The sequence below is a fragment of the Fistularia commersonii genome, chromosome 12, assembly GCF_037954325.1.
Source record: "Fistularia commersonii isolate RoL2024-O1a breed Wild chromosome 12, RoL_Fcom_v1.0, whole genome shotgun sequence".
Classification (NCBI taxonomy): domain Eukaryota; kingdom Metazoa; phylum Chordata; class Actinopteri; order Syngnathiformes; family Fistulariidae; genus Fistularia; species Fistularia commersonii.
In genome coordinates this window covers 10,666,617-10,683,746 of record NC_141295.1, presented here as the reverse complement: position 1 = coordinate 10,683,746, position 17,130 = coordinate 10,666,617, and the positions used below count along the sequence as shown (strand labels likewise).

Below are 17,130 nucleotides of genomic sequence, written 5' to 3'. Positions count from 1 at the left end.
CTTGGATGAGTCATTCATTTTGCACAGATTGTTAGATTGTAACGAGAAAACGTCAAACAGAGAGGCCACGCGAGATAAACACCTTTTGCACCGTGTTCCCTTGAAGAAGACAGATAGTGCCAACACCGGCCAACGTCCCCCCACCCCCCCACCCCCGAGCTGCTGTGACAGATATGCCTCTTTAGCAGCTATTTGCATCTCTAATAGCTCTAAAGGCCTCACTGTGAGGCATCTGCATGGCTTTCAAAGCACCTGCTTTTGAAATGGATAGGGGCTGCCCTCACTGACTTTTTGTATGGTGCGGTTGACAGTGACAACACTGTGATGCTACTGGTTTGTGTGCTTGTTTAAACCCCGCCGGACAGCCAGCTCGGTGTTTTATGATCTCCAAACCCGAAAGCACGCGGTGAACAAGACTAACTCGTTTCATGGTCACAGCTAGTGTATTGAAAGGGCTGCGCGCAGTGTAAATACATATTTGTCCACAGAGTTGTGTGTTCACCTGCACGTGTTGGTTTTCACGGTGTTTGCCTTTTAATCGGGGCATAATTCTAGGCAAATAACATCATTGCCTTTTTTTTTATTTTGGATGGTTTACATTTCATTTAATTCGCCGCCGGAACAAATTAGACTGTTGATATAATGAGAGAGGAGAAAGCGGCAGAAGGGTACAGGCCAGTGCACGCATGTGTGTATCTCTACACACATGCGTATTGGTTGAAGAGTCGCAGATTGGTGCGCGCCTGTGCGTGCGCGTGTGTGTGAGGAAGGGGAAACAAATATAATACCATACAAGGAGAATGATGGGGGTGGATTGGGAGGGGTTTATTTGACAAGCAGACATGTTACCCTATAAGGAGATAGAGAAGGAGTGTGGGAGGAGGGGCGAGGGACGCCACCGATATCCAGTGTCCAAAAGGCAATTGGGCTTGATTGACATACATGGGGTTGATGCACGCGAGGGTCCCGTCTGGATTTTATGAAGCATAAAGAAGCGCACAGAAGAGAGAGTGGGAGGAAAGGGAGAAGAGAGGAGGCAACTAGAGGGGGGGGAGGAAGGCTGGAAGAGGAGGGGTCGCTCCGGGGCGGAATAATTAAACGAGAGGGTGTCTCGTGTCTCGCCAGCATGCCGAAGGAGCGCCGCCGACGTTTTCTCCAGCTGTTTACAGATTGTGCAACAACAGCGCGGAGTCAGAAGCCAAAGTCTGCAGACGGCTCGACTTATTATTACTACCGATCCAAAATGTGAGTCGCTGCAGCGTGACTCGTGTTTTCCAACGCGGAGTGTGCTGAATTAAGTTATACTCGAATAATTCAGCTTAGTAAGATCCTGTCATTATTCATGTGAAATGACCCGGTGCTGCCCCAGTTTTTAGCCACGCTGTCCTCTCTGCGCTCCTCCTGCAGCGTAGAGAGACTCCTGCAGACTAACACATTTTATAACATGCCCCCTCAGACACACTTGCTGCTGCTAACTGACCCGAAAGTAAGTCAGCTACAGCTACCGCTCTGAGTCACTGGCTCTGCCTCGCCAAAGCATGCTCTTACACAACCCTTAACGCCTAACGCCCCAACGCCAGGGGAGCGTATGCACAAACGCACACGCCGATATGCACCCGACATGTACACAAACAAAACGTGGACAAACCTGAGTGCTGACACAAATGCGCAGCTTACTGTTTGTCTACAGGGCAGTCCGTCTTTTCAAACCGATCCGAGAACGTACCTCCTCCCCTCCCCGTCTTTCGCTTTTTCCCTTTCTCGTGTAATCTATGTACATTTATTCAGTGCGCATTTTTACCCTGATGTGAATGGCAAAGGCCACTTGCAGTCATACCCTCTTGAGAAAGTTTTTTTTATTTTAAAGGGTCCGAGCTGTTGATCTCGCAGCAGGTACATAGAGGAAAAGGTTAGTGTAAAAATTGTTTCTCGCCTGAATAATCGTCAAACAAAAAAGAAAAATACAAGGTTGCTTTTGGCTCGTGTCGCTGCTTCTATTTCCGTCCGGCAAAAGGAACGACAATAGTCACAATCATCAATTCCCCTGCTTGTCTGTAGTCCTTCTCTGTTCATAAGCAGCAACAACAACAACAACAACAACCCCGGAGGGTGTTGGGATTGAAATTTAACATCTTGAAAATCCGAGAAGATGGAGCCAAGACATAAATCCTCGAATTTCCAAGTACATTGTATGAAGTTTAAGTCTTTTTGACAGCCGTCACAAGCTGTCGACTCCCAAGTTTGACTCATCAGAAGCGGTGTGAGCTGTGTATTGAGTCATCAACATAGCGGGATGCAGCTTTACCAGTACAGTAGATACAAAATGGACTTTGAGTGTTGTGGTATCATTTTCAGCGCACCACATATTATACTAAGGGATTTTTTTATGAGTTCTCGAAGGATGGATTTGAACCCCTGCTCGATCACACTTTCACCGGTGTTTGGAAGCCATTGTTGACGATTGAACGCTGGCTGTCACAAGGGAGGGTTGGTCCAGGGGTGAACTCATTGTTTCATCGAGCCAGCGAATCTTTACTGTGTTTGTGTCACCAAGTGTAGTTTCACGGGCGGCTTTGGCACGCACCCCTCCAAACAGAAGGCTAGCGGTATGATTCCTGCCAACATGTGGAAGTGCCCTTGGGCAAGACACTGAAACCCCCCCCCGGTTGCTTCTAATGGTGCAGTTGGCACCTTGTATGGGAAGCTCTGCTGCCAGCGACGTGTATGTGGGAACTTTATCCCGTGTAAAGCACTAAGACACTGCATGAAAACTGTAAAATGCTCTATACGTTTAGACCGCAAGGTCAGTGGCGATTGTCAAATGAGTTTATTTCCTACTTCGGAGAGCCACTAAAAACTGGGGGAAAAAAGTTCCATCCATTGTCTGACGCTTATCCTGCACGCACGCATTCAGGGCAATTTTTCTCAATTAACCTGCAGCATGGTTTTTGGACAGTGGGAAGAAACTGGAGGAAACCCACGCCGACACAAGGAGAACATACAACTCCATACAAAAATGTCACTCGTCAGAATCGAACCAGAATCGTCCTTTATGCTGTGAGGCCGAAGCGCTAGCCAATGCACCACCAGGCCGCACCACGATATTTTTGTGTGCTATTCAGCACTCCTGCTGAATATATATATGTTGCCCTGTAATGGACTGGCAACCAGTCCATGGTGAACTTTGCCTTTCACCCAGTGACAGCTGGGATCGGCTCCTTGGACTCCCACTACCCTTGTTCCAGGACAAGCTGTATAGATAATGACTGAATGAATGAGAGTCAAGTCAAGTTTGATATTTAACTATTACCGTATGACAAACAGACAAGCACAATTATGACCCGTCACTCATTGCAACAGCCTGGCTCTCCCTCAATACAGATATTCTAAATGGAAGCGCTGATGTGACGACAATGAAAAGTTACCTAAAAATAGCATGGTTATTTCGGAGGCACAGGTGTCTACATCAAACTCCCGATCCATGAAGTTGCTCCACTCCGGTAGGGTTTGAAAAAGCAAAAGCCACATGCAATTTTTGAAGCTGTCCAAGAATAAATTTTCATGTGTGCACACACCCTTGTTGCTTCCTGTCTATCGTTCCGTTTTATGCCTTCACACTCGAGCACTTTATCCCGAGCCACGTGATAGGCTTTCTCTTTCGAACGTGACACGGCAACAGGTCTACAGTCAAGCCCGGCCGCCTCCTCAGTTAGCTCTTACCTGGTGATCTGGGTTGACTTTTCCCACCCGCTATAATTTTCACACACACCAAAAGCCTTTAATCCAAGCTGAGGTCACGTATGGTATCATTTTGCGGGTGTGTTTTCTTTCATCCAGCTAAAAGCGTCTGAATTTAAAAAGCACAATGGCGTGTCAGATTGGGTGTAAATGAAAGCTCGGGCTCGCTATATCACAGAGAACTGTTCGTATGATGAATATAGACATTATCATGCCCTTTTTAGGTTCTTGTCGAAGCAATGCATATCAGATATAGCAAAATATTAAATCACAATGAGGACTAAAATGGGAAAAAAAAGAAGATGTTTGGATAAACTTGGAGCATCGGAACCGAAAGGTGTTTATAGCAGCTTTGGCTTCATCCTTCCATCGTGGTACTATGTCACAAGAACCCTCACAGTATTAATTGAAAATTATAGGAACAAATTGTCCAATAACTCACACGGCGAGAGGGAAGCTGCTCTCTGCGCGGGACAAGACGGCCGCGGAATGTGAGGGATGTTATCAATAAGCAAAATCTTAATTTGGGCACGCATAGGATTGGAAGAGGTTCACGCAGCTGCAGGGTTTTAATGAGCCGGCAGCAGCTGCTCGCCCCCCAAAACAGTGAATGAAAATAAAATACGCTACGGTTAATAATCTGGCAGTCACTCGAATTCTGAGCACCGAGCGTGAGCTTTCGGGGGGTTTTTGGCGGCCAAGGGTGAAGAGGGGCGCCATTTAGATTAATGATAGACATATTTAGGGTAATTTGTGAATAATGACTGAAAACTCAACGAATTGCTTACTAAGAATTCGACCACCCGGATCTGCTCCGCATCGCTCCTTTGCTCCAACTGACGCAGAGAAAAAAACAGCTAGCTATCTGGTTAATCGAAAGACTGTTTTGGTTTTTTTTTTACAAAAAATTTAACAGATTCCAAGGAAATACATGTTTGCATTACTTGAATAATCTCCAAGTGTCATTACGCCTTTGAAAATTAAAGAAAGCACAAGTACTCATAGTAATATGGGATATAACGATAGTTATGTTTTTTTATTTGCATTTATGGCAAGTAGCAAATTTAAAATGACAGGAGTCGTAATTACATAGGAAAGTTAAAAAATGCACCCTATTTTCATGTGATAAAGTATTGCGGTTTGTAAGCTATCCTACAGGCGTAATAGAGCACGCGTGTGTGTTTAGTAACGCGACTGTCAAAATTGTAATAATTCTACCCTTTGATTTTTTTTTTTTTTGTAGCACCACAGCATCATTATGTTTTTTTTTTATCATTTCTATGTCGCTCCTCCCTTTTCATCTCCCATTAATTATAATGACTCATAGAATCTTGTCCCAGTCACACTACAGCGGATGCTTTCTAACAATGTAATGTTTTTGTAATAACAAATCCATAATACTTATGAATTGTATACTGATATAGCTGATAAATATCCTGTATATTCATGCTAATACCATTGTGTGGACTGTTGTTTGCCCCCTTGGTTTATCTACATTATTTATTTTCGAGTTAACTGAACAACAACACTTGGTTTGAGACTCCACTGTCTGCTCCTCATGTCATTTTATCAGTATGATCCTCTGCGAATGTTTGCATCCCATAGTTCGCCTCTGAATCAAGGGGCCTGTGATCCATGTCACAGGTGTGTCACTAGGAAAGGTCAAAAGCAGGGAGACAGATGGCACACACACACACACACTCACACACATACACTCACGCACACATACTAACCCTCCCACACACATTTATCACTCCCAAAGGGACAGAGTTCTATTGTGCAAATCAGATGGGCATTGCAGTAGCCTGTCACTCGAAAGTACACATGTGCATACACACACACACACACACACACACACACACACATGGGCAGATATTTGTGGTAGCCAGATGTCTAATAAGCATGTAGTCTTTTTAGAGGTGATACGTTTTGGGGGATGGTACATTAATCTGAATGTTACTTCCATAAATACAGTTCTAAAGCCTCAGTACTATTTTCACAATTATCAGACCCAGAACTATAAATAATTGTATTCAGGAGGATTGTGGTAATTACACATAAGAGAAGAAAGAGAGGAGTGCAATATTTATAGCTTAACACTCTGCCCGTATAAATCAAATCCACAGAGAATATCATGACTAATAGCTGGTCTGTTTTATGGAAATTTCTTAGTATTTGTTTATATATGATTGGTTTGCCATAGAATGTGCAATAATCACAATGAATAAATTATGATAATAGCTACAGCATTCTAATTTACTGTGTTTCCACGAATATCCAAATGCACTTTAGACAGCAATGTAGACATTTCACTGTACAGGGAAACATGTTTCTTCACTGATCATGTGACAATAAACACTTTGTTTCTTAAATCTTGAATATTGAAATTATGTGATAATGTCTACAGTTGCTTACTGTAATTTCTTTTGCTGTCCACAAAAGCTGTCTCAGTCTACAACACAGAAATTGTTATTTGTACTGTATGTATAGTTGCTTGATACTTGATACTTGATGTTGCCATTTATAACATTGTAATAGAATGCCAACATGTTGTTGTTTTTTTTCTTTCACACCCTCACTTGTATGTTATATTCGTGGGGATTTGAAATCCATAGCGATCACAGGGATGATAATAAGCCCCGGTCTTACACGGCTGATTTATTTATGGCCTGGTGTTATTTACTTCTTCACTGTAGTTTATTTTGTCATCCCAACAATACAAAAATGGAATTGAAAAGCAAATAGACGAATAAGGAGTCAGTAGATCAAAAGAGCGACACTTATTTACAGTAGATGTAAATAACAAGTTACCTCCATATCTGTTTGTTAAAGGAGTGTTTTTGGTGGTGTCGAGGGTCTGGAGGCAGAGCGTATCATTTCTTTGTAAAAGATAGCAAAACCCGCAGTCTTGTCTGCAAAGTGTCAAATAGTCGCAGGTTGTAAAGTTAACGCACCGACATTGCGATTGCATATACGATAAACAATGCAATAAACGATCGTAAAACAACAAACAAGGAAACAAATAACATCCCCAGTGTTTTCTCAATGCAGCGATTCCTCGCCCGGCACGGATTTGACGTTATAAATAGACGCAAGAGACATTGATGGTCGGTTTATCTTTATATACCGCTTTAGATCAGACGCGGGCCATACCTCTCCTATCACTCATCGCTTTCCACTTCTCTCCGCGCTTCTCTCTCCCGTCTCCGCTGTCTCTCCGCACACTCTCAGATGTTACCATTTAGGGTATCCGTGCCCCCGCAGCCGCCACCAGCAGGGAATGTGTGTTTATTATTGCCCGCATTGTGTTTGCAGGTGCCTGTATCTTCCTCTTTCTCTCAGACACTTGATAACTCACACGAGCGATCTCCGGGATAATAATGTGCACAGAAAACTCCAGGAGCAGGCTTCCTTACAAACAGTTGGTCTCTGTTGCGAGGATTTTTATGCGCGTGGGCGTCCGCGTGTCAAAGGTGGTTTGTATGCAGAGGAGTTTGTGAGTGTGTGTGCAGGCGTTAGGCAACCACCATTGTATAACACCGAACATGGGGGTATCTGACCCTCAATAATGGATGTGGCTTCTGTGAATATTTAATGGGGGAGGTGGGGGCACACACACACACACACGCATGCATATTTACACACACACAATTATAAAAAAGCTGGAATACAGAAGCAGTTTTTTTATGACTTTTTGTTCTAAAGCCCCAGGAAATCCCGTTGACTTAGTCGCCCCCTCCTCTTCCTCTCTGTCCTCCGACAGGGTTCTCAGGATAGCGCTGGCGGTCAGGAGAGCCTCGTGCCTCCACCTTTCTCCGCGTTCCCCCCACCTCCGCCGCCGCCACCCCAGAACGGCCTTGCCCTGGATTACGGGGGCAGCCTGTACGCAGCGGGGGCGGTCCAGGGCCCCGTGGAAGCTGGCGGAGCGGCGAACAGCGTCGCCAACGCCGCCAACAGCCTCAGCGCTCAAGTGAGTTCCAGGCGCTTCCTCTGCGCTGCCCACATCATGTCTTCTCTTCAAGATGATACAAAGAAAGTGAAGTTAAATTGTATAATATGGAATTATGTGATGTTTGCTTGCCGATGCAATGCACTAGTCTTATTCGATTAGAAGATCAAACTGGTTAATGCATGTTTTAATATGTGAAAGGTGCTCTAAAAGTGGCTATTTAATTGTAAAAATACACTTGTATACACATGGATGGATTGTCTATGATTAATCGGCAAAAAAAGTGAGGTATTCACTCGGGTGTGGCTCCGGTGAAAAGACGGAAAGGGAATATTACAATATCGATTTGTTGTTCGTCATGAAAACTCCAGATTTACTAAAAGCCGGCGAGGTTTTCTAATCCGTTAAAAATACCATTATTTGACCTGCCTTTTTATGTGTGACCCACAATTTAAAAAGGGTCCAAAAGGGTTCATTAAAAAAAAATTCCGTAGCCTCAAGAAGATCATAAAAGGCCATAGACATTGATATTAACCTTTCGGCTCCAGGTACCAGCCATGTTATTACCAGTCTATACTGTCTTTATTAGCACTCTTGAAACCATCAATTCCCCCAACCTCATTATATCCGGCCTTATCCGTATGCAGGCGGCTCAAAATTCTTTTTGAAAAACATTTGACCCGGTTGTGTATTCCGTATTAATAAGACGTCGCTCATTGGATTCCTCCTGTCTCTCCCTGCAGTCTGACGGCTCCTCTCAGATTGATGGCCAGTCAGGGGTTGGCTCGGGAGGAGGGGGCGGCGGAGGCAGTATCGGAGATGACTCCGATTCCAAAGGGACGCCCAAACGCCTCCATGTGTCCAACATCCCTTTCCGCTTTCGAGACCCTGACCTTCGGCAGATGTTTGGGGTATGCGGGCCTATTTATTCAACCTCTTTTGAAAACACTAACCCAGGAGGGCATCTTTGGATTAACTGCAAGCTGAAACCGTTTGGCTTCTCCATTACCTCATTTGTCATTTTCAGACTTTTTTTTTTTTTTATATATATCTACTAACTGCATTTCACCTGAAGTCAGTTCCCGTTCCTTATTTTTTTATTCTTTTTTTTTTTTTTGCATTTCTAACAATTGAATAAAACCTAATCTGTCAGTGAGGGAGGGTGGTGGTGGTGGCGGGAAATGCGGCTTTTAGCTGGACTGTTTTGTGAAAAGGAATAACAGTGGAATGTGCCGCAGAGGGTAGGAAAAAAAAAAAAAAAAAAAAGAAGGATGTGTTTTGAGCATTGCTGACCCCCTGTGGCGACGCGAGGAGACTTGACTCATGCACTTGTCCGTTTCCCTCTACAGCAATTCGGCAAAATCCTCGACGTGGAGATCATTTTCAATGAGAGGGGTTCCAAGGTAGGGCAGCGACAATGTTTTTTTTTTTCCATAACCTTCCAACGTGAAGACCTCGATGAAAGCTTAGAAGGCCGTTGTTTCCCCCCCCCCCCATCATCCTCCTCCTCTGCAGGGCTTCGGTTTTGTGACGTTCGAATCCAGCGCAGACGCTGAGAGAGCGAGAGAGAAGCTTCACGGTACACTTGTGGAAGGACGTAAAATCGAGGTAACTTAACCCCCCCCCCCCTCCTGCCCTCCTTCTTTATTTTGAAGCAGTGACCATTTTCTCCTTTTTGTTTTCCCTTCATGTCCAACGATGAGAATGAGTTTTATTTCGATCCTCTCTGCTCCAAGACGAGATTCTTTGGTGGCTGTGCGTGCTCGATTCTAACCTCTCTGGCTTTTACTATAGCATGGTGCAGCGTCGCCCTGCACACACACACACACACACACTCTCACACACACACACACACAAGACGTTGTATGTTGACACTTCCTGTCGATGTCTACGCTGACGTCGTCCCCTGTTGTTGATGTCGTGGGCTGTCCGTTGCACTTAATCTTAAAGCTGTGTGGTTTGCAAAGCATGCTGGGTGAAGTGGCAACGCAAAAAAAAAAAAGGCATGGCCGGGGAGATGTCACCGCGACGTGGACGCCGACACTGCTTCTGTCACAGCATGGAGGATCTGTATTTTTCTCTTGCACTTTTGTTTTTTTTAAATCACCGCCATCACTTCTTCCATGATCATAATAAGTGGCCGATTTTGGTTCGTGGTTGACTTTACAACGGGAACGACGGCTAATAGCTTCTGTTATTTTCTGATAATAGTGCCTGCTGGTGTTCGAGGCCTCCCCGTATTGCATGGATGGATCATAAGGTCCGATGTTGTCTTACTCATTCACCTAATAACACTTAGGTGCCCCCCCTGGCAGATGTTCTGTTTGACGTGTTAAGAGATTCATGCATGACGGGGCAGTGGCTAATGAGACTGCCGTGAGAGGTGTGGTGTCATTTCTGATGCTTCAAAAAAAAAAAAGTGGACTTGTTTGCTTTCAAATGCGCAGGACAGATAGTTTAAAATAAATATGAAAAAATAAATATGGATGATTGTAAAACCACACGCTTGCATCAACCGTCCCTTGAAACATAACACCAGGTCTCATGGAAGTGCATTTTGTTTGTGACATCCTTTTTTTTTTTTTTTTTTTGTCAGCATGAGTTTGGATTTCAGTTGCAAATGGCTCCGGAGATCAAAAAACACGCCACGCTTTTCGCCATTTGCTTCGGCACTTGATTTGGAATCAATCACCTTGTTTTGATTTTTTTTTTTTTTTCTTAAACTCGCCTCCGAAGCTCCTCTGCATGGTCTCGAATGCTCTGCTTTCTCTCTCTGCCTCTGTTTCGGTGCGCGGAACTGAAAAAAATAGAGGGCAGAGAGAGAATGAACAAGTGATGGGAATGCAATAGATCGCTGTCGTCTCTTCTCCTCTCTTCTCCTTTTTTCTTGGGTTCTCCTCCATCTATCTCCACTCTTTGTCATCTGGCCAGTCTGTCTGTCTGTCTATTCCAGTGTGTGCGTGTGACTGTATGTATGTGTGTGTGTGTGTGTGTGTGTGTGTGTGTGTGTGTGTGTGTGTGTGTGTGTGTGTGTGTGTGTGTGTGTGTGTGTGTGTGCGTGTGTGCGCGCATGTGTGTGTGTGTATCCCCACATGCATTTGCATTTGTGACCCTCCTCTGCTGTCATCCCACCCCATATCTCTCTACATGTTTCTGTCCTGTGATGTAGTCAGCTAGCCAGAACGCTGCACAGCAGAATTAAGCTTGATTGTTCGTTGATTAATATATCAGGGGTTTGAATATAATGAGGTAGTTTTCCCTCCCCACTTTAATTTTCCTTTTTCTTTTTTTTCTCATTTTTTTTGCTCTTTCTTTTAATTAAAAAAATCTGTTTGTAATGGGTAACCTCTAGAGGTTAGGGTTGGTGTCAAGTGGCTGATGTAGGTCGATTAATGACCACGTGACCAGTTACATGGCTGTCTCTGTGCCACAGGGTGGGGGTTGCCTTTCATTACCTCATTTTGTTTATGTTTTACTCTTTGGTTCATCATTTCTTTCTTACATATATTTTCTCTATTTCCCTGATGATTTTTGTATGTTGTTGTTGTCAGTCTCCACGGTAACTGCTCGCGTGTCCTCACGCCGTTTCCCCAGCAACGGTAAGTTGTGTACATATGGCATCGTCTTTGAATGACCCCTCCCCCTACCCCATCCGTCCAAATGAAATAAAATGCACCCAACACCAAAATAGAAAATAAAAAATAAGAAAAAAAAATGACAGTCCTTTACTGAAGGAGGCCCAATTGACCGATCGACAGAATCTGATTGGCTAATCCTGTGATTGATTGGGGAGGTGGTGAATGAAACGATTTCGAGATTAGCAATTGAACGCATGGCATTATAAAGGTCACCTATATAACTGAATGTACTGCATCTACCTGCAAGTGCAACAACTATGACTACCACTTCTTATGCATTCATTTCAATCACCTCTCTAACTGCATTAAGCATTTAATTCCAGAGCTGTATCCTGCATGGTGTACTCTATCTCGTCATCTGTGCGACGCCATTTAGTACTTATGTCATCTCTGTGTCGTGTACCAGCCAGTAGCTGCATTTCTTCTTTTTTTTCACCTTAGTGGGACAGCATGCTGGAGCATGAGTGCTTTGTTAGCTTTACCGGAGAGAGGATGATAGTACTTACGACCCTCAGATGTTGACGTACGGTTGTTAGACTTAACGTTTCAATGGTCAACATGTCAAACGCGCACCCTACGTTATTGACACTGACTTTTATGATATTTTAAATCGCGATCCATTGACTTATCGGCCAACGATTAGACGATAACGGCAGCTTTTCAACGTTTCGGTCTTCTGAACAAAGGGTGTCATTGTTTTACTTTAGTTTGGTTCTGATGGTGTGTTTTGGTGGTCGTGTGCTTGGAGGTCTTTCTGGTGTGTGACACTGACCTGGAATGACCTAGCAGTGTTTCACAACCACGGTATGATTTACATTTTTTTTTTTTTTTGAGGAATGATATTTGCATCCCCCATCCTCTAGGTCTTTATCTGGACTTCTCTCTCTCTATCGACCTCTGTATTCATTCTTTCTTCATTTTATGATTTCTCTATTACTGCTTATGAACACTCAGAGCCGACATAGGTAAAACGATCCGACGTTTTTTTTTGGTTTTTTTTTACGTGTGTGGCGCATCTTGTCGTTCCCGTTTGTCCATTAGAGATGCACATTTGGATGGATTGTTCACTCTCCCTGTCTCTTTCTTCTCCACATCATGTATGTGTTCCGTGTCTTTTCATGTGGACTGGCTCCTCCTCCTCCTCCTCCTGCATCCCTCCATATTTCTGTCTTCTCTCTGTCGGTATCCGTCCCTCCCCCTTCCTCCTCTCTCTGTACGATGTGTATTTGATCGGGAGGGCTGCCAAATTTTTGATTGCTCTCTTGCTGCCTATGAAGCTTGCTGATTGGCTAGTTCAGCTCACCTCTGGTGATGTGAGGCGCTGTGATTGGCTGTGTGTAATTTGTGTATGAACTCTTTGACTGATGTTTTTTTTTTTTTCTTTTTGCATTGTCTTGAAATGATGACTATGCCGCTTAATTCACCTTATTTTTCCCTCCTTTTTTTCAAAGGTAGCTAAATTATTGTCTTGGATTTTCTTTTTGAATGCCGTAGTTCTGAAGTATTTTATTGTTTTCTTTGTTCTGTGTGCCGATGGTTGCATTGTTAATTTGCAAAAAAAAAGAAAAGAAAAAAAAACTGCCTGACTACTCACGAGGATCCTCGTTTCGATGTCTCTCTCCTTCAAAAGAATCGCATGTGTCAAATACCATCGCTGCTCATCAACAGAATTAACCTCTCCCATAGATTAGAGAACAGTGACACCTCAAAGTCAATGCATAAATTGAATATGAAAAAAATTCAAATCGTATTTTCCCCCCCAATGTGTCTCAGTTAGTGAACGCACATAACACCAACTTTTATGTGACTGGATGCTCCATCATTTTTGTTCTATCCCGCTCTGGGTTGAAATAGTCCTCTGACGCCTCCTCTCATGTCCAGGTCAATAATGCCACAGCCAGAGTGATGACCAACAAGAAGATTACCACCCCGTACTCTAACGGAGAGAGCCTGGCTGCTTTACCATATGGTATTACCTCCTTATACACCCCGTCAATAAGTATCCATTCAGTAGCTGCTCGACTGCGCCTGAAACAGGAGAGAATGGCACCGGCACGCCGTTCGGAAATGCGCGGCTTCATCTTGTTATGAGAGATTGTGTCGGGTTTATAGTTTGACTGTGGCCGTACATGTGTAGCCCAGGTTTGACTGTGTATACACGCAAATAAGCAAAGATAAAAATTGGATTTATCTATGGATTCCACATAACTTGTTGACTATGAAATCTTAACATGTGGTCTCCTTTATCGAGTGTTTAATATATGCATTCAGTCTTTTATTCACTATGTGTACCCCTTATCCTGCACTCAGGATTTTGGGGGGGCTGCTGGAGCCTATCCCAGCTGTCATTGGACAGGGGAAACACTCTGAACCAGTCACCAAACAATCGGGCCATATAGACATACAACAATTCACTCTCATTCACACACATGGGCATTTTATGGTCCCCAGTGGACCACCTGCATGTTTTTTGGACTGTGGGAAGAAACCCACGCAGACACAGGCAGAACATGCAAACACACTGAAAGCCCCCCTGTTGGAATCGAACCAAGGTCCTTCTTGCTGTGAGGAGAAAGCGAGAAAGGCTCATGGAGTAGCTTCAGTGATGTCAACAAGGCATAAATTATATTGCTGCTAAAGTCTCAAATAACGAACCGTATGTAATCTGTATATATTCTCTCACTGAGGTGAGCTAAGAATAAATTGCACAAAAGAAATGCAGGATTATCAATTTTAAATTTGTATATTTTGTATATTTCTTCATGGCTCGGAAGGATGTCAGACCTATTGAATCATTTACCAGCTCTACTTCAAATGGTTGATGATCTCTGCTGTAAGCATTTTCATCACCTTAGAGTGTCAAAAGGCTTTACACTGTATTCACCCATTCACACACACACACACACACACACACGCACGCACACACTCAGTGATGCCGGCAGAGCAGCCATGCAAAGCACTAAGTAGACCATTGGGGCTACTGGGGGTTCATGTGAAAGCCTGAATATTGCTTGTATCATGCATGCATGCATTATTCATCTTTTTTAGCATTTATTTCAAATATATTTACCTTTCTTTTCCATAGCCGGATGGAAGTTGAGTCCAGTGGTCGGAGCGATGTACAGCCCTGAACTCTACACAGGTAATGCATAAAGTCCACCCATGCAAACATTTTGCCGTTTTGACAATGAATAAGAGGTTGAAATTTCCTTACCTGGTCCTTTTTTTCCTCCTTCTCTTAGTTCCTGGATTTCCTTACCCGGCGGCAGCGGCGGCGGCAGCTGCCACCACCGCCGCGACCTTTCGCGGAGCTCATCTCCGAGGTCGGGCCAGGCCCGTCTACAGTGCAGTCAGGGCAGCCGTGCCACAACCTGCCATCCCAGCCTACCCGGGGTAAGCACACACACACACACACACACGCAAAATTTTTATAACTACTACCTTAATCTGCCACCGAATGCAGCGAGCGGAGACACACTCACGTATTGGCACGTCCTTCGACATGCATGCACTCAAATGTAGCTATAGAAAATAGTTATTAACGATAATCGACTGCTGTGTGTCTAAATTATTTTCTTCAAAATGATGAGGTTTTTGCTAAGCTGAAATACCATTTCCTTGTATCTCCAAACTGAGAAATTGATTTAATTTTGAAATGGATTTTCGCAGAGGTAACAGTAGTATCACTCTTACAATCAGTTCATTTTCAATACAACGAGGTGGTATTTTTTTTTTTCTTGCATGTTGCACGGTGTGTAATAATCTCACCCTCCTTTCTTTTCTCTCTTTCACTATCTGTGTTGCACCATTTTCTCACCTCTTTCACTCTTGTCCTCCTCTGCAATGCCCACACGGTGGCGCATCACACCATTATTTTTTGGTCTCGACGCTCCACCACCATTCTCCTATCCCCTCTTCTTCTCCTATTTTCCTCGCTATCTTGTTTCTCTCCCGCTCTCAGTGTGATGGCCTATCAGGATGGTTTTTACGGTGCTGCTGATCTCTATGTAAGTATACCTCTCTCTCCTCTACTGCCTCACCCCTCTTTTCACCCTCTTTGCCGGGTTTTTCAAGTGTGAAATGGCATGGACCAAACCCGTAGAGACGTGTACTTTGACGTGCAATCCATCGCAAATATACATTTCTCACCAGACTCTCACTCTACGTTAAATAAACCCATCACACTCTCAAAACGGACACATTGCGCAGCCCTTAAAACTTTCCCTCAAATGGGCACTCAGTTTATCAACATCTTTCCATTAGTACGCTTCTCAAGGGGTTTGTCAGTGCATTTGCGAGTTTGTACCTATGTGATTATGAGTGTGTGTCTGTATGTGAAATGGTGTGCGTGTGTGTGTGTGCGTGTGTGACCAGGTTGACAATAGCTGTTTCTGTTCTCTCTGTAGACTAGTGTTTCAGGACATTAGTGGCAGATTGCCTCAGGTAGGGTTTACACACTCTGTGTGAGAGCCAGTGTGCATCCTACTCGTCTCCAATGACTGCGTGCTGCTAGACATTATTGACCATCTGAGATTGAAATGCCTTCTCTGTCTTCTACTAACTCACTGGATTCTGACAAGGGTGGAGTTGCGGAAGGGGGAGAAACATTTTTTATTTTTTTTTATTCTGTATGTATTTAAAATAAATCATGCACACACAATACATTTGCTGGAGGGGTAGACAAACAAAAGTGGATTTGATTTAAACGGGGAAAAGTTTGAAGCACATAATTCCGTTTTGATACATGCAGACAAATGCATAGGTTTTTCACAGTTCGCCAAACTATATATATATTTTATCATTAACTATTATCCATTCTTTGAAAATAGTTTTTGGTTGTACGTTTTGCTCACTCAGATACCAGACTTTTAATACCCCACATTAGAATACTTTTTGGTTTGAGTGCACTATTTTCATTATTTTTCTTGATGTTACAGGTACAATTAAACAAACCAATGAAATCAACATTTTTTTTTATGTATCTCAAAAGAGTAGGATTTCCCAAGTCTTTCAAACCTCTGACCCTAAAGATAAACTGTGAACCCCCCACCCCACCCTCCACTCCCCCATGCAAACCCCCTGGAGGTAACCTAAAGTGTACAAAGGCAGAAACAGCTATTTAAAATTCCTTTTCAAATTGCATTTGATTTGTGGAATTCATTTCACAACTCTCATCTGTCTTTTGTGACTCACACGATAATATCTCCAAACTTAAAAAAAACTTTCCAAGTGTAATTGTGTAAGAAGAAAAAGATGTTTGTATTTTCCGAGTCAGGAGATTTAATGTCTTGACGGTTTCCTCACTCGTATCTTTTGTTAAAACACACGGAAAATAAAAATTATTGACAAACATTATTATATTTTACAAAAAAACCGAAATATTTTCGAATGGCGACCTTTGCTGGTTTGCGATACGATAAATATGCCCTGCAAAAATGCAACAATTTAAAGACGAGCCAAGAACATCACATGTGAAAATTGAGACATTGTATCAGAATAAAAAGTGAACTCGGCCAGCAGTTTCTTTCTGACCCCTTCCTGGAGTCTCCCTACCCGTTTCACCTGTGGCATGCTAACTCAAATCAGTGTCGGCATGCGGACATACTTACCAGGCTGACTCCCCCCTCCCCCGTCCTTCCTGTTTCCTTCCAACATTTTTTCTTCACCTTGTTATCAGTCTGACTTTCTTTCCTCCAGCTATATCTATCATCCTACCTTCTCAACTGTCTCTCGAGCTCCTTCTTCCTTTGCTTATTTCTCGGCTCTTTAGCACATCATCCTTTCCCTCCTTCTGTACATTTCTTC

At 43.5% G+C, this 17,130-nt stretch overlaps 1 protein-coding gene across 4 annotated transcripts in view; it reads left to right on the top strand.

Annotated features, from left to right (window-relative positions):
- rbfox2 (RNA binding fox-1 homolog 2) overlaps nt 1–17,130 on the top strand; it is a 35,204-nt gene that overhangs the window by 13,624 nt on the left and 4,450 nt on the right. For 2 of the 4 annotated variants that reach the window (XM_086156995.1, XM_086156996.1), the window contains 8 exons: nt 7,502–7,708; nt 8,431–8,598; nt 9,037–9,090; nt 9,203–9,295; nt 13,207–13,294; nt 14,411–14,467; nt 14,568–14,718; nt 15,287–15,332. In XM_086156995.1, coding sequence (XP_086013121.1) covers nt 7,502–7,708; nt 8,431–8,598; nt 9,037–9,090; nt 9,203–9,295; nt 13,207–13,294; nt 14,411–14,467; nt 14,568–14,718; nt 15,287–15,332 — 864 coding nt within the window. Of the gene's footprint in view, nt 1–7,501; nt 7,709–8,430; nt 8,599–9,036; nt 9,091–9,202; nt 9,296–13,206; nt 13,295–14,410; nt 14,468–14,567; nt 14,719–15,286; nt 15,333–15,731; nt 15,769–17,130 lie in introns of all 4 variants that reach the window. The other 2 variants (XR_015106953.1, XM_086156994.1) reach the window with 2 other exon arrangements.